The sequence below is a fragment of the Engystomops pustulosus genome, chromosome 6 (assembly GCF_040894005.1).
Source record: "Engystomops pustulosus chromosome 6, aEngPut4.maternal, whole genome shotgun sequence".
In the NCBI taxonomy this organism is placed as follows: Eukaryota; Metazoa; Chordata; class Amphibia; order Anura; family Leptodactylidae; genus Engystomops; species Engystomops pustulosus.
The window spans coordinates 83,970,737-83,994,270 of NC_092416.1; the positions used below are offsets into that span (position 1 = coordinate 83,970,737).

The window sequence follows — 23,534 nt, forward strand, 5'->3', positions numbered from 1 at the left end:
AATTAATTTGAAGTAAAGTCCCTGTACTACATTAACATGCATCACCTTGGGTATGAAGCCACATGTTTGGACACCTGTATTGGAGGGAATTTCTGCCATTCTTCACTGCAGTTCTCAAGTTGGTTATGGACCATCAGAGCATAGCCATTTCTAGGTGGTCCTTTCACGGATGTTTGACCTGGTTAAAGACACTGGCTTGGCCAATAAAGAACATTCAGTTTCCGTATGTTGCAAATATGTTGTTGTGTCTTTATGCTTTGAGTCATGACCTATGATAAGACTTTCATCCCACAGCATTATGGTTTCATTCAGTATATATTGCTCCATTTAGCTTTCTCAATCCTTATCAGTCTTCCTGTCCCAACCGTGTCATAGGATACGCATTACATGATACATTTTAAATTTGCTGTTGTTCTTGTTTGTCATCTGGAGCCCAGGCGCAAATTAACACAGCGTTGTCAAAGACTAACTGGAAGCAGGGGATTCCTTGCATCAAATCAATAGGATGCAGGGAATCCCATTCCTTCAGCGTGGTCAGCCAATGACACAGGAATATACATCAGGATCACAAGCTAATCACGATGTGTGAGAAACAATCCTCAGTCTCCCAAATGTGCTGCTACTCTATTGACCATCTATGGGACTGACAAAGACAGCAAAATTGTGTACTCTAAAACCTTTACTAATCCCAAGGAGTCAAATGGAACACCCATTTGTGTTGCATCATTCACCATCCTTCATATAAAAAGAGGGGCATTCCTGTATATAAGGGTAAAGTTGTTAATGGGACAAATCTCATAGTCTGAAAATGAACGTAAATGACAGAATACAAAGTGACTTGCAACTCAAAGAATGTATTTATTTGGGGGAGAAAGGAAAATTAAAAGCAAAGATCTGCAAACAAAAAGGAGCACTTGATCGACAACTGCTCATTATTGCACATTATCTCACTATTACATCCTCAACATGAGAGAAAAGAATGGGAAGGAGGACTGAAGATGGGTGGTGAAAGGAGACGAAATAAAATAAAAACAAAAAACAGAAGAGCCAGTGAAAGGGGAAAAATGTGGGGAAAGCAGGACCAAATAACTATTACCTAATATTTACCTGATGTATAAAAAAAAAAAATCAGCAAGAGGAAGGGGAAAAAGAAAATGAAAAGGGGAGGGGAGGGGGGAGATCTCTAATGAATGAGTAATTGTACAAACATCTTCTCACAGGTTCCAGCAGCAGGCAGAGGATTCTCTTCTACTTTACTGTGAGCTTCTTTCTTCACTTATTAGACTTGTAGGATGTTAAAAATCAAAGTTCTTTACTTTACAAAGTCTCTCAATTTTCTGTCAAGGCAGAGCAGCATATGGAGCTTGTGTCACTTCTCCCATTTTTTTGAGTTGACTTTTCCGGTGTTTGGTGCCTTCTCCCCAGAGCCACATAGATGTTGTGTCTTGTGCAGCATGTGGACAGAAGCTTTGTGCACGGGTGGTAAAGAGAAAAGAAACTGAGACATTGTTAGTTTCTCATTATAACAGGATGTCAAAAGGCTGAACAAAACAACAAAGTCAAGTAGAAAAATCCCTTGTGCCCACTTCAAAATGAAGAATCTATTCACATATATACACATCTTACTAAAAAGCTTGCACATCCCATCTGACATCTAATATTCTAGTTACAGAGTGAAGACAAGCATGTACTGTTGACAAGTGCTCTGAAAAGGTGGTGGTCCACATGTCTCCTAGAGCTACTTGTAGATTCCATCTGAACCCAAGACATCCAGAACATAAGTTAAACATTTTTGACGACTTCTTGTCGTTTTATGTTTGGTAATTTCATGTTGAAAGTGCTATATATAAATATATATACAAATACTAAGATAGCACATCTGTCAACACCACAAAGGAAATCGCCAATATCTGACGTTATGTGGCTATGTAAATTGCTCATATTCAGGCAAAACGGAGAACCCCAACACAGTCTTGTTTGGGATGCCCAGTCTTGTCCTATACCCTCTGATCCAGAGGCATTCAATACGGAACAAACAGATCCAATAGAGAATTGTAGAACTGTACATGCACACAGTGTGAGCGGCAATCATGTGTCATGAAACACATTGGTAGTTTCTGGTAAAAAAAAAAGGTGCCTGCTTTAGAAGTTAGGCAAGACTGCTACGCTTTGCTTGCAGTCAATCTTGCTGGCGTCAGTCCCTGCAAACACAATAGACAGAGACGCCAGGAAACTCTGGCACTCTTCCTCACTCTCGAAGGCCAACTCTGACTGAACGTAGGAAACTGGTAGCACCGGCCGAAAACTATAAGTCAAAACAAAAAAGCAGCAGAGGGAAAAAGGAGCAAAGAAAAAAGACATGTTAGAACAGTAATGATAACATTGACTTTACCTTTACAATATACAGTTCAGACAGATAACCACAAGAACATATACGCACCTGGAGCCAACATCTGAGGCAGAGTTCTCATCTGTGTCGCAGATCCAGTTACATTTACCAGCATGCAGCTATTTTTACCAGTAAAACACTTAACATACAGTATGTCCAGTGATAAACCAGTTTGTCCCCATAGTGGAACAGAAAACCAGAAATGACAACACAGAAGTGAACGGAGCAAAACCCCAAACTTTCTATACACTGGAAGAGTAGTCACTCACAACCTGTAGTCAAAGGGGTTTCAAAGCACCAAGAGATTAATATATTCAAAGCTGTCAATATTAAGCAGGTCTCAGTCTGGAAAAACTGCATTTACACTTGGACAAGCCTGAGCAATAGGGACCTGCAGCAATAAAAAGTAACGGTCTATTTAGATAGCTCTACATTGGGGGACTTTAGGAGGACATTTCCTTAAACTATTAGAGCACTACTAGATGTTCCTATGCTGTAGGTACCTGGGACTAGGGCAAAAGGGTTAGGGCTTAGTTCACAACTGCAGCTGGGCTTTTCATTACAATTTCCATTTTTATAAAAGCGCAAAATCTAAAAACGGAGGGCGAATGGGAAATTTTCTGTTTACCAGCCATGCCCCATTGACTTCAATGTACAGAACGTTACTTCCCATTAATAGTGGAAAATAAAGACAGCAGATGTGAACATAGGCATGCTTTTTTTTCTGAAGCAGCTCTCCCATTTTACAGGATACATTATCTGCAGGTTTTAAATGTATTTAATAAAATGAGATTTCCACTGGATTTGCTATGTGAGTGCTAGACACTCCTGAATATGGTCCCTCTTGGTGGTCCATACACCACAGACATCCAGACAACATATTGATGCTTTGATTTCCTATGTGATCACATCAACTAGACTGATAATGTGGTTGTTATACGATTCTGGGTTAAATGGCAAAGCTCAGACTTCTCTCAGGTTTCTTTGCCTATAAGATTGTACACCCTTCAGCGCTATCTAACCCCTGTACACATCCTTTAAGGCTTAAAAATTTATTATTCTAAGGATTTGTTATCCATGGCCTTCGATGCTCTAAAATTAAGGCTAATCAGCTTGAAGTGCTCCGAGGTTCTTACCACAGCAGCCCCGTTCTGCTGATTTACAGGCTGTTACACTATGCAGAAGCACTCCCCCCACTGTTCTGAGGGAGACTGTAAAAGAGCAGCAATGCCCCCAGAGCACTTGACGAATTAGTATACACACTTGCTAAATGCAAATATAAATAATCCTCAATTAGGAAAGATTTAAATTAAAACTCTGTAAGAGCAGATACAACTTAGAGGGATATCATTTAGTGATACAAGTATGGAAATAGCCAGTACTAAATATGTGGCTCAAGGCTGCATGATCTAAAGTTCCCCCCAAAAATACAATAGAGCAATCTTTTACTTTATGGGGTGGTGGGTTCGATAATCTCCAAAAGGGAAAAAAAGATTATTTTACAATAAGAACTATGGAACAGCATGCCTCAGGAGCTTGCCCAGCAGAAGACTTTAGAAGGGGCCTTAATGCTTTCTTATAGAGAAGTAACTGTACACAATCCTATTCCATGTAACAACTTACCTTTATATCAAAAATATCCCTTAAGAAATCACACTCGCGCGCGCGCACACACACACACACACACACAAATACTCATTATCAAAGGAAAGGATCAAAGTGACATGGTTTTAGAAACCATGCCAAAAAACATGGTTTTAAAAATTTCTGGGGAATTATTCCAGTACGTTTTCACATCTGAATTTATCTCATCAATATTTAGAATGGCAGAGAATAAATCTGTTTAGAAGAAATGTTCTAGATAATCTCAAGAGTTTTTTGCTCACAAAACCTCTTAGGTATTGTGGAACTAATTAATCATTTCTGATACGATTCAGCACTTTCAAGAACTTGAATATTTCTCAATCATGGCATATAAAGTCATACTATTACAGGCCCAGGTAACAGCTTCTTTGAGAATAGTATCACCCCTAGGGTGGGTCCTTGATTTATTCTGTATGTAAATTATCTTGTTATTAGTGAGGAATAGATTTGCCTTGTGTCCATCACTAGCACAATGCTTAGGACATGGTTAGCGATGATTCCATGCATTGCCAGGTCTCTACCTGTGCACACCTACTTTTACAAACACAGATGACAAATAACGCATGCCAAAGAAGCTGAAAAGAGAAGGCTGGATTAAGTAGACTACTTGGGCGACCTGCACATACGTTTTAATCATGGCCTTAAGGGCTTCCTTCCTCTCCCTCTCTGCAAACTTGTCGATGAGATAAGCAGACATGCGGGGGGCGCCTCTATAAAGCTTGAAAAAACGGTGATAATTTGAAAGGGCCCAAGCACTCCGAAGAGCAAGAGCGTGTGCAACACAAGCATCTTCCTTCAGCTCTTTGGTCAAATATACCAGCTCTGTCGTTAGATCTGTAAGAGGGAAGAAAAGAATTTTTTTTAAAAAAAGCCAAAAGACTAAAAACATGTCTAAAAGGACAGTTCAAACCATATTAGCATTGCAGACATCAGGTCAGTTCTGTTTCAGTCAGCAGAAATGTACTGGACTACAATATTAGGGTTTTCCAAACCACATGGAAAACCCCTTAAACTAGGGCAGTTGTGGAACTAAACATTTCATTAGCACGACTAGATTATAATGTTAATTTCTGTCAATCTACACATTATGTTTAGAAGAGAGAAAATGTCAAAACTTGAAGCTGTGTGTAACTAAACAGAGGAGTCGGACTTTGATTACTGATACCTCAACACAGCTGGACATATGCCATAACAAACATAGCAGTAGAAGACCTAAACATGTCTCAACAAACATGGGGTGTACAGTGGCCAAGTGGACGCTGTGTATTTTCTTACCCCCTGTGTTTTTCGTAAAAATATAATATAAAATCCGATAGGCCGTAAACTCTCCAACGTTTCCAGTAATATTTTCTGCGTAGAGAGATTTGAGCTGGGCCTGGCACTGGTTAAATTCCTCATGGTCTCCCTACAAGGGAAGTAAAAGAAACGTAAATACACAGAATTAATTATGACAATGCAGATGTTGGGTCTTCCATCTCAGGACAGGAGGCAGAACAATTTTAAACTGTAGAGGTGGGCTGGGGCCTATTACAATTCTCCAGTGCTACTGGTCTCCACAGTCAATCTGAGCCATGCATCTGTTTACAGGAATATGGCACCTCTGCTCCAAACGTTCCTGGCCAACGTCACCTGACTGTCCTCTGTATCAGGTGCGGGAACATGGGACGGTTGGGCATGCCAGGCAGGCGGAAGAAGTCGGAGAGAAGGTGCCATACCCTGTAAAGAGGCACACAGCTTTGAGAAATGGCGGTGCAAGAAACAGGTAGCGGCAAAGGTGTTAAGTACAGTTTCGGGTTTTTTTAACCACCCTTCCCCCAAGTCCACCTCTTGAGTTTTTAATCGAAGTTTAAAAGACCCTTTTATAATATTTAGTTTTAGAATTGATATAGAAAGAAAGCCTGAGCCCGCTTTGCCACTCTCACACCACGCAGGCTTGCAGACAGAGTAAGCGGTTCCATTTTCTAATATAGGCCATTTGTTTCCTGGTTTCTCCTCCATCACAAGCCACCCTCATACAGATCCACTAATTTGGGCACAATCAAAACTTAGTATCCAAACAATCATTTTAATTTAACATAAAAATTTACCTTTTCTAGAGCAATGCGCGCATGGGTCTCGTACACCTCGACAGTGAACTCTGTGCGAATGCCCTGGACCTGTAAGAACACATATTAAAGGGAAAAAAATTAAGAAAAAAAAAAATGGGGCCAGAAAATATGAGATTTCAGTCTTTCTAGAACCTATGGCCTCACTTTAGCATAGGCCATCAATATTAAACTGGTGGCGGTGGGTAGTCGAAGGCATTTTGGAGAGTACTGCTGCCCCTTTCATTCTTTAAATTGTTTAAAATGTTAAAACAAGGTTGTGAAGGAGAACTTATAGGTACATACTGTTAAGTCTTGACGAATTGATTTCAACTGCTCACAAGCGAATGCATAGTCTTGTTTCTCCTTAAAGTGTCCTTTCACCATTGTCAAAGATTTTCTCAAAACCTTAAAATGAAAAAAGGTTGTGTAAATGCTCATACTACTAAAAGTACTTTACGTTTATTCAATAAAGATATTCTTATATGATCTGTCATTTTTACAAAACTGCTGTTCTTAAAGGTAGATCGGGTGGTAGGTGGATGAATGGGACGTGAGGATAGCCCTTTTTTGGGCTAATCCTCACTTCCCGGCTATCTTTAAGAAAACTTTAATCAGCGGATATGTAAATTTTTTTAAGCGGCTACTGGGGCGTGGAGTAGTCGGACATGAGGACTGAAAAAATGATTTTCAAGATTTTGGGTAGTAAAGGAAACCAGGATTAATAAAGCTTAATACAGCTGAGCATTGCACGCTGGAACTAAATGTCAGCAAATTTATAGCACCTAGAGACCTTCAGCAGAGGTCACAGTGGCCAGAGAGATCTATGTGTAACTAGGAATCGTACACAAGACAGGTTTTCTTAAGTCGAGGACTGCCCGTATATATCAATTTGGATATACATATACTATATAGATTCTCCAGGTTCAAAACAATATGCGTTGCAAACCCAAAAACTTAAAGCCTTACAGAAACTGGTCGAACAGTTGATGGATCTGGAGCACATGTCAATCGTAAGTAGGTTTTTGTAATCTCCTGTGAAGTTCCTACAATCTTCAGCTCATTCCAGTCCAAATTCCCTGAATCATTAGGATCTAAATTATTAATCTGTAGAACTAAAGGTTCAATACGAAGCTTTTTAGGACTGTGCCCATGCTGGAAGCGTGCAGCTCGCTTTTCTTTTTTGAAATCTTTTTCTGGGTCTTCAAAATCCATAGTCATATTCTTTTTGCGGTTCCGTTTGTTCTGGTTTTGTTCATTCCTAAAGGAATAAAAGTACTGGGTGTTTAAGTAAATAAATACAAACACACACACCACAACACTAATAAGAAACAAAACTAAGGATAATAAACTATTCTTTAAAATTAAATAGAACCTGTCAGGCATTGCCTCTATTCCTTCATTGTCCCTCTACATGCCTGTAAACCTAAGCAATGAGGTCCTAAAGCTGTATGCAAATGACCTGTGAGATGTCCAATGAGTCATTATCATATTCAAGCTGTTCAGCTTATTCATGAGTGGGAGGCACAGCCACAGTGCTTGACTGACAGCCTGTACACTGGTGTGATGTATAATGGTGTAATGGCTCATCCATGTGCTTCCTGGTACCCCCCTGCAGTCTGTGTGTATAGGAGAGATACAACAGCTCCAGGCAGCCATGTTATAACAGAACATGGCAGGTACTTGTGTAGCTGATGTCTGTGTCTCACACATGTGTATTAGGAGGATGCAGCATGTCAGCAGATAAAGACTTTAGCAATGCTTTACTATACATTACACACAGACATGAGCAGGGGGGACAGGGGTGACATCACTGCCTCTGACCATGTCACCAACCTAATTTACATAATAAAGAATAGATGATTTTATAATGATTAATGTATGAATTGACTAGATGAAGGCTGGGATGGAATCCTTGTGAGCTGCTCCAACAGGTAGAGGTGACAGAAATAGTGACAGAACTGTTGACAGGTGTCCTTTAAAGTGCCTCTTCAAGGGACTTAACATGTGCAAGTGCATGTGAGATTTAACATAGTTTAGTAAGTTATATCAGCTAATAACCTGTTAACTTAAAACACAGATACCTAGGCGTTACACACCTTTTGCCTCGCTGATTTCTTCCACGGCCACGTTCAGTATGTCCTCCTCGTCCACGTCCCTTTTGAAAGTTCCTGCGACTACCTGTTCGACTTTCACCTCCAGAACTGCTTTCAGAGTCTGAATCACTGAAAAGACAACAGATGAATTACAGTAGTACAGATCTCCAACAGAAAATCCATCCTCACTGGATCTAGTCGTGGTTTCTTACCTGCGGTGGAACCTTCTGTGGGGAGAGCGTGAGGATGACCTTGATCTTGACCTTGAACCAGCACTTGAAGATGAGCTGGAGTCTTTCATGAACACATTCCTATTACAAAATCTTGCTGGAAACCCGCTACCCCGACCTCTTAGAGAATTTGTATGGTTACTGACACCAACACGTGAAGGCTGCGTGACAGTTATAGTGCTGCCAAGCGAAGACTGCAAAGTAGTCTGCTCCCAGCGCTTTTTCTTTGGACTTTCCTTTACACTATCCTTACTGAAAATTAAAAAAATATACAGAGCAAAAAATTAAATTATGCCCAGCTTTAGTTTCATTTTTAAGGGTACAGAAAATAAACATTGAACAGCAAAAAACTATTTAACACCTTCCAGACGCAGGGTGTAATAGTACTGCATGAAGAGAGGCAACTTCCTTACCCATGCAGTACTATTATGTCATGCTTTTGGCACTAGCTAACAAGTGGAGGATGTCAGATGTATATTACACCAGCCTCTAACAACCACACCGGAGATAAATTCAACCATGTGCGTATTAATGTGTTACATCTGACTGTCAGTGTATACAAGGGATTTTTGACAGTTTCCCACAGGTATCAGACCACCCTTTCATGACCAGTGATGTAATTGGTGCTAGGAAAAAGGTCACATTAATTTAGACAAAAAAAAAAGGAAAGAATTTCAAAGTTGCACCTCCATCCTAGAAAAATGAGACCATTGAGCTCACACGAAAAGAATTTCAAATTCACACACGATATTAACTAAAAAAAAGGCTAAGACATTTAGGGGTTAGGGCATTGGTCATTGTCACACTTTGTAATACAATACAAGACGAACATTTGTTTGTGACTTTACACTGTTTAATCTACGACAATCATTTCTAAGCATGGTTAGGTGTAATTTTGAAATATTCTATAGGAACATACCCTGGCAAAGGCTCCCTACTCCAATCAATGGTGTAGGCTGATCCGTCCTGTAATCTGGCTTGCAAGACTTCTTTTAGTAGTTTTTCAGTTCGATCCTTGTCTTCCTCACTTTCACAGGCAGTAAAGCAACGTTGGACATATTCTTTCATGGCTGGTGGCCAATCCTCTGGCTTTTTGGAAGGATTACTGCTCCAAAAAAAAAAAAAAAAAAACACACACCACAACTTACTCATAAGATCTAGGCACTGTGAGTGTGGTAATCTTCTTGTATTTGTTCCCCATGGTCTCCTTCCTTCTAAAGTAAACTTTAAAAGCTTTACTAATGAGCCAGAATGGCTTTTTTTTGGGGGGGGGGGGGGGGGGGGGGGGGAGGAGGAGGAATTCCAGCGCCCCTCAGTGCTGCAGCTGCAAAGACTGCTGCAATGAGCAGAGCAGGTCTCTCAATGAATGCCCACAGAGCTGAATGCTACAGTGATCTGAAGCAGTAATAGAAGCATAAGACTGAGTAAAATTGCAAAGTAAAAAACTTCTCTGTATCATGTGTTAGGATTACTAGGGGACTTTAGTTTAAAACAACTTTGAATATTTAGTATAAGTCATTAATTGGAGATTTAAAAGGATTGGTTTCTCTTAGAAGGTATAGAAACCAGACAGCTCTATAAACTCTGATACAAGACAAACTACAATATTGCAGCCAGGACACTACACAATTTACAGTCATCTGCTTCCGGCAACATATACCAAGTTAGAAAAAAAGAAAAAACTAACTAAAAAGTGCAAATTATAAGTGTAGCCTAAGGTAGTCCCTTAATGTAACAGGGAAATGCGCAACATAGACAATAAGATATACCTGTGCTCATGGCTCTTCTCTGCTTGCGGTTGCTGCAGCATGTGGTGGTGCATGCGTGCTTGCTGCAACAGCCCAACTTTGTTACCATGTTGTTCATTAGATGCAAAGTTCTGATTAGATGCCACAAGGGGACGCTTCTGGATATTAAACTTCAGACCACCAGCTCCAGGAGCTTCTGCAAAACAGTGTTAAAAAGTATAACTACACATAGATGTTATGAACAAAAATAAAGTGGCAAAATAGATCCCATTTGTAAAAAAGTGAAAAGCAATGTATGAAATCAAGATTATTTGCACCAACTCAGAATAGAACCTTTTATCTGATTTCTATGTTCATGGAAGGCTGTGCGTTATGTTTAAGCACTGTTCACACTACAGGTTTTTCCTGAAAAAAATGTGGTAAAATCTCCCTACAAAAACGGAAATCAATAGCAGGGTGCAGTGCTGACCTCCTTAACATTTCAGACGCCTTCTGCTTGAAATAACGGAAAGTCAGTCAAAATCCACATTGGAAAACTTGACAGCAACATGCACGTTGGGAAACTAAGTTTAAATATTTTAGTGTTCATTCAACAATGAAAAGATGTGCACAAAAGAAGTGACAACTTACGTTTCATACGGTTCCATAGTTGTTGGCCTTTCTTTGGCTTGGGAGATTCATGGTAAGAATGCTGATTGTAGTTGCTGGCATTGCTAGATGAATGCTGGGGAGATGGTTGGGTGTTTGCTGTTGTGTTTTGTGGCAAATTATGGCCAATGTGCTGGTGATGTGATGTTGCTTGGTTATTGGGGGAAGAAACTTGAGACTGGATATTAGAGTACGGCATCCCATCCTCTAGACCAGGAACACCAGGCTACAATAGGAAGAAAATTGTCAAAGTCAGAGATCAGCAGCAGGCTAAAAAGTTATTCATATTTTATGACATTTGTATTGTTGAGGGTTCTCCACTGGATCTACTCAAGTATTGAGTGAAACAGCAGCAATGCCGAGTCTCTCACTATTTTAGGGCTCATTCACACTGCCATGCGCTCGCCCGGAGCAGAACCTAGGCGAGCACAGGGCCAGGAGGAGGTGGTAGGAGGGGAGAGTGCTTGTCACCCCCTCTCCCCTCCAAAGGCAGCATCCTGTGCTTGGCCCGCCATGACCGATTGAAATCTACAGGGGCCTCAATCTGGTTGCAAATGAGCCCTTGCTCTGCTAAATGTAGTTTCATAAGAGCAGGGAACTGCAAAAAAGCCATTCTGAAATCAAAAGCATATGGTGCAGTTCAACTGCACTGTTACCCCAACAATCAATAATATAAGGCATAACCTAGTGATGAGAAGAGATAACAGAACTGAATTCAATTAATGTTTAACAGCATACAATAAATAAAATGGGCACCACTATGAATCCCGTCTAACATTATGGAAAAAAATTATACTGCATCTTTATTTATACAGCGATGAAGAATCCACCATACCTGATTTAGAGTTCCCTGGAGCTGCCCAGCTTGTTGACTTTGCTGTGATGCTGGTCCTTGGTAAGTGCCAGACATGCCATACTGACCCGGGCTGTTATATCCACCATACACATTCTATGAAAAAAATTAAAATGTTGTAAAGCAGAGCAAGAAGCTCCACTCGAGCCCTGCCGTAGAAACGACTAAAGCAGCACTGCACAAACTTAAGATATCCTCAATTAATAATAATCTTTATACAATGCCAAATTCTTCAGCGCTTCACAAATCATAAAGCACATATACAAATATTTAATATTAAAGAGTACATTTAAGAGGAGCCCCCAATGTTCAGACAGTTACACACCTATTGTTAGGAAATGTGCTACAATCCCTTAGGCTACATTCACGCCGTACTGTAGCACGGCGGGTATACATCGGCGCTGCGGAGAGGAGCAGGGGATGAGCGCTGCTCAGCCCCGCCCCTCTCCATAGGAAGATACAGCGCACGGAGCCGTATCACAGGAAAAGATAGGACATGTCCTATCTTTTCCCGGGCTACGGAGCAGTACAGTGCCGCACGTGTGCTGCATCGTACCGCTCCCGTACAGGGCCGTGAGCCCATAGAAGTGTATGGGGGACGTATATCGGCCGTATATACGTCCCCCATACATGTGTGTGAATGTAGCCTTAGAGTTCAAAAAAGTGAACACAAATGGTAAACTAAACTTTATACTTACCATAGGGTAATAGTAGTTGTAGGCATATGGGTAATTGTACTGTGAATACCACTGATAATACTGCTGTTGCATCGCTGCATCATTCGGTGATGCTGAATACTGGAAAAGAACAAGAAAGTATAACTTGTACAGTGTGCAAAGAAAGGATAAAAGTAGTATAGTGAAATAACATTGTAGATGCACTTACTCCAGGAATCAGCATAATTCATATACAAATGGGTCCTTAAAATATAAGCTAATATGTAATTAGTTATTTAAAATTTTGCTGCCCTTAGCTGAAAATGCTGGTGACATAGACTGTAATGAAGAATTAAAATACTACTGGTCCTTTAATCAGTCCGTTAATTTCCTCTGCGCGGTACGTTGCGGAGAAGACACAGGATAGAAAATGGCCGCTGGTCACATGTCCACATCACATGTCCTGCACCTGCCTGGGCAGGTCATGTGATCACCACTATGTTTGTCTGTAGTCTGTTGGTTGCAGTGCAGCCAGTATGGCCAGTGTTGTGGTGATGGTAGTTACACATCATTACTATGGTAACAGAGCAAGGAAACCTGTTACATCATCACTGGGAGCAGAGCATAAGAGGGAGGAGGAGTTACTGAGAACTAAAGGATCATGGAACTTGTAGTTTCCAGTGGCGGCCATCTTAGTGATAACTCCACCTACTTTAGAGAGGCCATAAATTTTGTAAATCATAAAATAAAATTATTTCAGCTCCATTTTGTGACTAATGACATTGAGTATTGTTATATTCATTTATTTATACCATCATGGGTTCTTGTGTCAGACGTTCATATTCCCAGAATACCCCTTTAATATAACACACATTCAGGTACATTGGCAAATAGTATCTAAAAGTATTACAAGTTAAACTGCATCAGATGGGTCAGTGTGATGCTGGATGATAAATCTAGCACAGGTTAAAACTATACATACAATCTAACCTGATATGTCCTATAAATTGGCTTGGTTTTGCCAGAACAATACTGCAAAATTGTGGTGCACAGTTGTTATGGCTACTTTCCTAGACTACAAAGAAAGGAAGGCAAAAACCCAAAATCATATATTGAAGGTAACTCCACAATGATGTAAAAGCAAAAATGTTTACTGGACTTCCATTTAAAAAAGTGTAATAAAGAAAAGTACAGGCGGTCCCCTACTTAAGAACACCTGACTTACATACGACCCCTAGTTACCTCTGGATTTTGGCAATTTACTGTACTTTAGTCCTAGGCTACAATAATCAGCTTTAACAGTTATCAATGGTGACTGTAATTAAGATGTACTGTTAATCCTGGTTCTTTTTACAATCCAACATTTTTAAAATCCAATTGGTCACAGAGACCAAAAAAAATTTGACTGGGGTTACAATAATAAAGTATACGGTTCCAACTTGCATACAAACTCAACTTAAGAACAAACCTACAGACCCTATCTTGTATGTAACCCGGGGACTGCCTGTAATTGAAGCATTCAGAAAATTCCTTCCCAAATATGGCAGTCCAAATTATTCCCTGTAGTGACATCAACTATTTACAAAATACATTGCAACATTTCAAAGGCATTCATAATGCTGCCCTGGGTTGAATAAAGAACACTTCATGGTTTTAACTAGACTAGTGGTGCAGCTTTGCATTACTATCTGTACTGCTTTTTACGACACCTTGCGACTGAGTTCCACAGTCTCACTGCTCTTACAGTAAAGAATCCCTGTCTACGGTAATGGTAGAACGGCCTCTCCTCTAGGAGTAGAGAATGCCTCAACGTTAGGTCAAGTAAAGGTGAATTTGATTATTACCTGTGCATTGGCTTGCCCATCATTTGATCCTTTGTTACCAGCTCCTGCATTGGCTTTACTTATGTTTGCCAAAGCTTGCCGTGCCTTCTCCCATTCTGGATTCTCATGCATTGGGGATTCTAAACCGCCCTCTCTCCCAGCATTGTACTGCTGAGCCCTGTACAGCACAGAGATATAATAAGATATATATATATCATGAACAGAATATAGAAGAGAATAAGAGCACCTAACACCTACCATTCAGGGTTCAGTTGGTCTCCATGGTTGTTAGACATTGCAGCGCTCACGTGTAACCTGTACATAGAAGAGTCAACATTAGACATAGACATAACAGAAATATTCCTCTCTACATACGAAACAAGTAGTTTTATCCATTGTGGTAACGCTCTCAAACTCATACACAAACATACACTTCCGTACAAGTACACATACTCACACACAGACACACAATTGTACTGCCAATTCAGACATATACAATCCCTATATAACTTTGCGGTAAGCTGATGACACACTTTAAACCTCCTATAAACACCAAATGGGCATCTTCATGGCATGTTAACCCCTGCACGCTCTGCGACGGATATATCCGCCGCAGAGCTATGAAGGGTGTATGAAGAGGGCTCACGGGCTCAGAGGGCTTCATACAGAGATGGACTTTGCTGAATATTGTAGCAAAGACCCATCGCCATCACCCGATTAACCTCTTCTTTGTCGCCGGCGGCACTTAAAACGAAAAAAAACCTTGCGTCCCTTTACATGTTGATAAATATTTTGATAAAATGTCCTATTTTATTGCATATTCTGCTCTGAATATAGGGCAAACGGAGATATAATAAAATAAGTCATAAAGAACGAAGTTTCTCAGGAGCTTCTTACTAACTAGGACATATCTGCCATCACTAAACTGATGGCAGATGTCCTTTAAAGCCGAAGAAAAAACGCTCTGCTAGAATTGCGTTCAAAATGCGACACTAGCACACAAGGGACGGGCCTCGGCACGATCGCATGAGCATTTCCAGGGAAAAGCAGGCAGTCGGTAATCAAGCCCCAGTGTCTTGTGTTGTTTAAACACAAGACACTGGGGCCCTGGCTACCCATCGCATGTGTTTTCCTGGAAACACATACGCAATCGGGCCGAGGCCTGCCCCTGTGTGCTAGCGTCTCGTTATAAACGCACCCTGTGTGCTAGCGTCTCATTATAAACGCAATGCTAGTGGACCGTGTGACCGTGCCTAAGAGGAAACATCTTCTAACTGTTCCACAATCAAAATTCCAAGAAAATTTTCACTGTCATACAAGTCATTGGATATGACTAGTACAGATATGCGTTTCCCACCTATATCTTAAATAAGCCATCCCCAATCCTCTTGATGTGAAATGACAAGTCATCCACTTATATCCTGAGGACTCAAAAGAGCTTGGACCAACTTCATACGTTCTTACCCATAACTATTTACTGGGGTCCACGAGCCCAGGCCAGTGTTCCCAATATAAATGAAGAGACAGGTCACGGAGGCACGCGCACCCCCATTTGTCTCTGTAGGACTGACTATGGTACTTACAAGTTTACAAGGTGGCACATTGGTCAGGACAACCAGAGCTTGCGACCTGTAGGTCATTAGGGTGGCTTTACCTGATAGTGTGCAATAGAAAACCCTGAGACAAGTAATGGGTGACAACCTGCCCTGGATACAGCACATGGTGCTTCTATTGATTTTGGAATCTGTTGTGTTTACACAATCTGTAGTGTAAGGGAGATGAGAATTTTGGGAACCATCACTATCTGACCTGCAGGGCCATCCCAATCCTCAGCTATTTGTAGTGTATATAATACATGCACCATGTACTGCTATGATGGGTCAATTGAATGGGACAAAGCTGCCAGACAGTGCTGGATCTGTGGGTACTGGGGCTCATGTTGGGTCAGAACAATGTACATTGCCATCCTGCAGAACCACAAGCCCAAAGACTAGAGAGCTGCAGCCGCCATCGCGGGCAGGAAGGAAGAGGTGGGATATTTATATTCCTCGTATGTTACAGCCCCACTCACACAGCGGCCGCAGGCAGAGCCCTGTCATCTGACCCCACATTACCGTACAGCCATGTCTGGCCGGGACACAGGGCCCCGGTAACGGAGGCTCTCAGTGCACGCGTCATAACACCACAGCCACAACGGCGGCAGCCGCCATCTACATCTAGCAGCAGGCTACCACTCCCTACACAGGGCCCTGCCCGCCATTACCGTGTAGTCAGCGGAGTAACCTCAGCCGCACAGCTCATCCAGGAAACGTGGACGATGCGAGCCGATATAACGTGTTTACCAGGCGCGAAGCCTTCTCTGACCACTCAGATGCCAGGAGCGCCGCGCTCAGTGCCAGGCCTGCGCCCGAGATCGTGCCTAGGATGGCGTCGTTCTCGCGATGTCGTCACGGGAAAGGGCGGAGATTCTCGGAGAACTGTGGGGCCTTACGACATTACAGGACTGAGCGCAACTGCGCATGACAAGCAGCAGTGATGGCGGATAGAAGAAGGAGAAAAGATGGAGGAAGGAGAGAGATGATGGAAGAAGGAGAGATGTTAGAGAAGAGATTGAGGGGGAAGAGAGAGCGGAGAGATCGAAAGAACGAAAAATGAACTTATCAGAAGCCTCTGAGAGCAAAACTGTTCTAACAACCAATCAGAACCCAGCTTGCATTTTATATAAACTGCTGTGGGAAAATGAACTGAGCTCTGATTGGTTGCCATAAGCAAATACAGTTTTGCTCCCAGACACTTCTTGTATCCCCTACAGACAATGGTCTTCAATCTGTGGTATCAGGACTGGTAGAGGCATTTTGGTTACCTTGGCAGACAAGGAATTGGTGCCCCTCACCCCCTATCATTATGATGGTCATCTCCTGTAACTTACCTGCTTGTTGTGTAGTCTAGGGGAGGGCATTGTTATTTTCATTCCTGAACGCTGGCATACTTGAAAATAAGGACTGGCAGTCTGCAAATCTTAATTTGGTTGCATTGCGCAGTCATACTCCAGTCTGAGAGATCCACTATAGTGATGGGTCGTCCGTGAACGAGCCGGCACAAAGAGTAGACTCATTCGCATGAAAAAAAGGAGACGGCTCATCAAACCCCTCCCCTAACCGGCTCACCACACCCCCTTTAACCCAATAATATTGAGTTAAAAGTGGAGTGGAGTGGTGCAGTGCGCCTGACTGGCCTGCGGAGCCAAAAGAGCTGCTCTTCACTTAGCGAGTGGAGCCTAATGAGCCAGCTCACTAAGAAAAGCCAGAATTCCCAACACTTATCCACTACCTTCTACTTTCGTAGCGTAGCACTTTGCAGTGAGTGCCAGCGGTCACGTGATTGACTCAGTAATAGATGAAAACTTGTAAGAAAAAAGAAAAAAAATTTAAAAAATACTTCTTTACACTCTAAAAAACATTGCCATAGTCACCCCAATTGCCCAAGGCTAAATATATTGGGGCTCATTTATTTAGGATGTTGCACTGCGCTCTTTTGTCGGAAAGTGCACCTTTTTCAGGGCTAAAACGTCTTACACAGGTATTTCAGTGTGTGTGCTGCGATTGTGGTGCGGCTTGGCTGGCTTCCATGCGACACAAATTAGGGGGAGTGCCATCGGACAGTCCAACTGATTCAGACTGAGCGCGGGATTTAACTTAAATTGTGTTGCAAGCCCTATGTTTAAAATGCACCACAAAAAAGATGGTAAACTCTGTTGGACCTCAGCGGGGAAGGTACATATTCATGATTTCAGGCGCACGACCTTAGTGAATCGCCGCATGATGCATTATAGATGGACAATGCACTTTCAGTGAACTCCAGTGACCCTGTAAGTAAATGCGCCCCATTATACAGTACAGACCAACGAGGACACTTAATCCACCACTGCTGATGTAAATATACACTGGAGATCAAAATTAGAGAACAATTTATGATAACTTGATTTTTTCCAAAATAATGTAATCTCTATTTATCATTTAACTATTTAACATTTAAATGGCAACACCCTGCCGCTAGAACAGTGTTTTATAAAATTACCAAAGTATATCAACATAGAACCTTTATTTTGCAAAAAATTCTAATGATCATAATTAGGTAACAGCAATGACTGTAGCACAGAGAAAGAATAAAATTAAAGGACATCTACCATCAGTGGAACTGTTCTTAGTGAATAAGGAAACAGCACACTTTCAAAGAAAAAGAGTTTTAAAAAATATGTAAATTAGCTAGAGGCACTCAGGCCGATGTTTCCTGAGTGCCTCTTGGCATCCCTGGATTTTAATTTATTCACTGCTTGCCCTGTAATAGTACTGCCTGCTCTCACCCGAGGAGCTAGGAGCCGGCCCTGATGTCAGAGAGCCAGTGCCTGGAGAGATCAGGGCAGAAGCTCTCTTATAGCTCCGCGGCTGGGAGCAGGTGGTGCTTCTTCAGTGCGGGGAATTAATAGATTAAAAGCAGACGATGCTGAGAGGCGGTCAGGTGATGTCAGCCTGAGCGCCTCTGGCTAATTTACATATTTTTTAAAACTTTTTTTCTTTGTAAGCGTATTGTTTCTTTATTCACTAAGAACATTTCCACAGTGAAATGTGCATTTAAGTGCTACACATCTAAGGGTGAAGACACACATGGCGTTTTTGGGCCGTTTTTACTAAGTGCGTTTTCAGATCGTTAAAAACGTATGCGTTAAAAAACGCATCCGTTTTTTAAAAACGCATCCGTTTTTTGAAAACGCATGCGTTTTTGTCCATTTTTCCGAAATTGCGCAATTAAAAAACGGACAAAAACGCATGCGTTTTCAAAAAACGTATGCGTTTTCAAAAAACGTATGCGTTTTTAACGATCTGAAAACGCACTTAGTAAAAACGGCCCAAAAACGCCATGTGTGTCTTCACCCTAAGAAGATAACTGATGTAACGTCAAAAGACGTTGCTGCAGACTAAGGACCTTCACTCGCTGATGTCTTTTGTCGGTGGGCGGTCAGGGATGAGTTAATAAAGCACATGCCAGTCCTTTTTTTGAAACTCTATAGAGGTGAAGTATCATACAATGAAAAAGATTAAAACGATCCAACACTTCTTGCTTCTTTATTAAATCATCATATAAAATCGATGAGCACCCTGCAACCAGAGGGTGTATCCTTTTGCACTTTCAAGAGGACTGGGAGGATCACCAAATGCTCACAGGTGTAAGGATTTCCTTCAAGAAACACTTGCCCCATGGACTTTTCTTGTGAAGTATCATACTCCAGACCAGACAGAGGTTAGCATGTTTCTGCTAACGGCCTCTAAAAATCAGCAAAGAGTGCATGAGGAAGTCATGAGACCATCACTCTGCCGATGGAAGCAAACAGATTGACAGTCGATATTCCATATGAATGTGTGTTGCAAAACTGAACTTTTGCTGAACATCTAATCACAAATGTATGACCTCATTCAACTTGTGGCAAAGTGGCTAGAGCTAGAGGAGTCTAGCTTCTCAGAGATTGTGGAGAGAGTTGTGTTGGACAAGTACCTTCGTTCCCTACTATCTAAATTTCAGCGTTGGGACAGTCAAGAAGGTCAGATTATGGGGAAGTGGCTACAGCCAGAGGAGTCAAGCTTTGCAGAGATTGTGGAGAGATGGACAATTTACCACACTATCAGTATGCTTCTGCATATCTGGACAATATCATTATCTTCAGTGCGGAAGGGGAAAGCCATCTGCCAAAGATATAAGCCATGCTGAATTCCCTCAGGGCCAGGGGTTAACAGCCTAAAAGTGTTCCATAGGTCTAGAAGAAACACAATATATAGGCTACAGAATTGGAAGAGGGGCGATCAAGCCAAGTCAATAAAATTGTCATTAACAAAAACACAGGTTAGAGCATTCCTAGGAATTGTTGGGTATTACCACAGGTTTTAACAGTTAGTATAATGGTCCCCTTAAAGAGAACCCGTCATGCAAAATAACCCCCCTAAACTAAATATATTTTCATAAACTACCATTAGAGAGCATTGCCTCTATCCCTTCATTGTCCCTCTACATGCCTGTAAACCTAAGCAATGAGGTCCTAAAGCTGTATGCAAATGACCTGTGAAATGTCCAATGAAGCATTAGCATATTCAAGCTGTCCACTCTATTCATGAGTGGGAGGCACAGCCACACCCCCAGTGCATGACTGACAGCCTGTATAATGATGTGAGGCTGTATAATGATGTGCTGCCTGGTGCTGGTGGCCACGCCCCCTGCAGCGTGTGTGTACATGTGTGTGTGTTTAGGAGAGATACAGCAGCTCCAGGCAGCCATGTTACAGCAGAACATGTCAGATTCATGTGTAGCTGATGTCTGTGTCTCTCACCTGTGTATTAGGAGGATGCAGCATGTCAGCAGATGACATACACACACTAGCCATGCTTTACTATACATTACACACAGACATGAGCAGGGGGAGGAGAGGGGAGGGGTAACAGGGGTGACATCACTGCCTCTGACCATGTGACCAGCCTCATTTACATGATAAAGAAAAGATGATTTTACAATGACTAATGTATGAAATAACTAGATAAAGGCTGGGATGGATCCTTGTGAGCTGCTCTAACAGGTAGTAGTGACAGGACTAGTGACACAGACCTGATGACAGGTGTCCTTTAAAGGAGATCTACCATCAGATCTACTGATGGAAGATGTCCCAAACTTGCTTGTTGTCACTGGTGCTCCAGCGATAACATCCATGTCCCAGCGTGTCTCCCCGGAGCCCGGCACAACTTAACTCCCCTGGCTCCAGCGGCGGACTCTCTGGCTCTCGCAGCTCGGTGTGCGTGTCCCCGTCTCCTAGGGCGCACACGCTGGCTCACGAAGATTTAAAGGCCCAGCGCCCCGATAATTGGTGCTATCCTGCAATAAGTTCCTGCCCCTTCCTGTGACCCTTGCCGGATCTTTGTGCCTCACAGCCTGAGAGAAAGCTTCTTAGCAAGTTTTCCTGTGTATTCCTGCGTTCCTGTGTATTCCCGCGTTCCTGTGTATTCCTGTGTTCCTGCTCCTGAGTCCTGTGTTGCCGTGTTACTAGTGTTCCTCCGTGTGGCCGTGCTACCAGTGCTCCTCCGTGTTGCTGTGTTCCCCTTCCCATCTGCCTGGACCTTCCGTTGCTTACCCCGTATTGGACTTAACCCAGCATCTCTGCTGCCTGCCTTGACCCTGTGCCTGGACCCGACCACAAGACTGTCTTCCGTTAAGGTACCTCGACCTCGGCTGTCACCATGGGCTAGTTGCCCCTGTGGAACGACGCTTTGCGGCGGGCTCTGGTGAAGACCAGGTGCCACTTAGACTCCGGTTCCAGGTGTAAGCTAGTAACACCTCCCACGGTTTTCCAGTGGATCCACACATCCCGAATCCTGACACTTGTTACATCGATTAGGGGATGACCTTGTTTTTGGTATCTCCAGGAACAGCCACATTCTTTTAAAAAAAGAGTCACTGGAGCGCCTCACATTTCCAAGGCCACTAATATAAGCTGCGCCATCCGTGTTCATGGCAGCCTGGTCCAGCCCACCAATCGTGACGTTAGCAGATCAGCGAGCGGGCCAGGCTGCCACGAACAAGGAGGGGGTGGCATATATCCGCATTAGGTGGAGTAGAGAGGCGCTCAGATGACATAGAACAGAGTGCCTCCAGCTAATTTGAATATTTTAATAAAGTCTTTTTGAAAAGATTGTGGTTGTTACTAGAAATAGCAAAAGCAAAGTCCCCTGACAGGCGTAATGGGGCTTATATACTAAGGGTCCTGCGGCTGCATTTTCGTCAGTTTTCCAGACTTCGGGGATTGTGTCACACGCAATCATTTTGTGCTGCAATTGCGCCGGCTTTCACACAATTTAGTTGGTTGGAACCGAAGCGATCACATGCACCGGGAAGAAGGTGAACTTCGGCGGACTTGATCAGGGAAGCGACACATGCAGGAAATCAGGCACACAATCTCGTTGGACAGTCCGGATCGAGGATCGTGCAGGGACTAGGTAAGTAAATGTGCACCATTGAGCCTGTAAGTTTGGAATATCTACCATCAGTAAATCCTTTAATGACCTGACTAAGGGAAGCAAGTCTGTGATATGGTAGAACCGGACAGTTCTAATTAAAAAAAAATGTATTGTCCAAACCGATTCTTCCAATGTGGCACAAGGAGTAGTCCATTCCCAGGAGGTAAGTAGTGAGGAATACCTGTTGATATGGCCAATAAGGCTGACAGTTCAGATGAATTACTTACCCCTCTCCCATTACATGGATGTGTCAAGCAAAGGATAAAAAAAGAGTTACAAGGGGGTTTCTTACTTTGCAAATTAAAAATTAACAGTGGAACACAGGACAGGAAAGCAGTCTCGGCCACCACTAGCGATCAGCAATATGTGTATCTTTGAGATACACATATTGCTGGTTGCTGTACACACCCAGCGCCCTCTATGACCCAGGTGCATGGCTGCCAATTTCATTGTTTTTGCGCCAGCGCCGCCTGGGTATAGAGTGAGAAGACGTGGGAGAGACCATGCGATTGCATGGATCGCGGCTAGGTATTATTTTCTTATTTTTCTTGCAAGGGCTGGATATATACTGCAGGGGGGGGTTGGCTGGCAATATACTATGGGGAAGCAGGCAGGCGATATACTACAGGGGGGTTGGCTATATACTACGGGGGCAGGCTGGCTATATACTACAAGAGGGCAAGGCTGGCTATATATTACTTTGGGGCTGACTGACTATATACTACAGGGTTCTAGCTGGCTATATACTACAGTGGGCAGGCTGGCTATGTACTATTAAGGAGCTGGCTGGCTATATACTCCGGGGGGCAGGCTGGCTATATACTACAGGGTGGGCATGCTGGCTATATGATACGGGGGCATGCTGGCTATATACTACAGGGGGCAGGCTGGCTATATACTACAGGGGGCAGGCTTGCAAAATATAAAGGGGAGTGACTACTACAGGGGGGACAGGGTGGCTATATACTACAGGGGGGGCAGACTGGCTATATCCTACAGGGGGCAAGCTGGTTATATACTACAGGGGATGCTGGCTATATGCTATAAGGGGACGGGCTGGCTATATACTAATGGGGAGCTGGTTATATACTACAGGGGGATGGCTATATTCTACTGCAGGATGGCTATATACCAATGGGGGCTGGCTATATACTTTGGGGTTGAGTATATATTACAGGGAGGCAGGCTGGCTATATACTACCGAGGAGCTGGCTGGCTACAGACGGGGCAGGCTGGATATATACTTTGGACAAGGGGCTGGCTGGCTATTTAATACAGGAGGGGGGCTATATACTATGGGGAGGCAGGTTAT

General features: G+C 42.6%; 1 protein-coding gene across 2 annotated transcripts; it reads right to left on the reverse strand.

Moving 5' to 3' along the window:
• Nucleotides 1-834: 834 nt before the first annotated feature.
• LENG8 (leukocyte receptor cluster member 8) lies at nt 835-16,696 on the reverse strand. Of its 2 annotated transcripts, none has more exons than XM_072156856.1 (16): nt 16,514-16,696; nt 14,430-14,486; nt 14,193-14,349; nt 12,391-12,489; nt 11,675-11,788; nt 10,822-11,065; nt 10,213-10,387; nt 9,363-9,548; nt 8,426-8,695; nt 8,217-8,342; nt 7,087-7,378; nt 6,424-6,525; nt 6,121-6,189; nt 5,309-5,438; nt 4,660-4,867; nt 835-2,305 (listed from the first exon to the last, which is right to left on the reverse strand). In XM_072156856.1, the coding sequence occupies exons 2-16, from the start codon at nt 14,465-14,467 to the stop codon at nt 2,143-2,145; spliced, it is 2,373 nt and encodes a 790-aa protein (XP_072012957.1). In that variant the 5' UTR covers nt 14,468-14,486; nt 16,514-16,696; the 3' UTR covers nt 835-2,142. The 2 variants fall into 2 exon arrangements, with proteins under 2 accessions (XP_072012957.1, XP_072012956.1); XM_072156855.1 differs by having other exon boundaries at nt 16,435-16,696.
• Between the last annotated feature and the right edge of the window lie 6,838 nt (nt 16,697-23,534).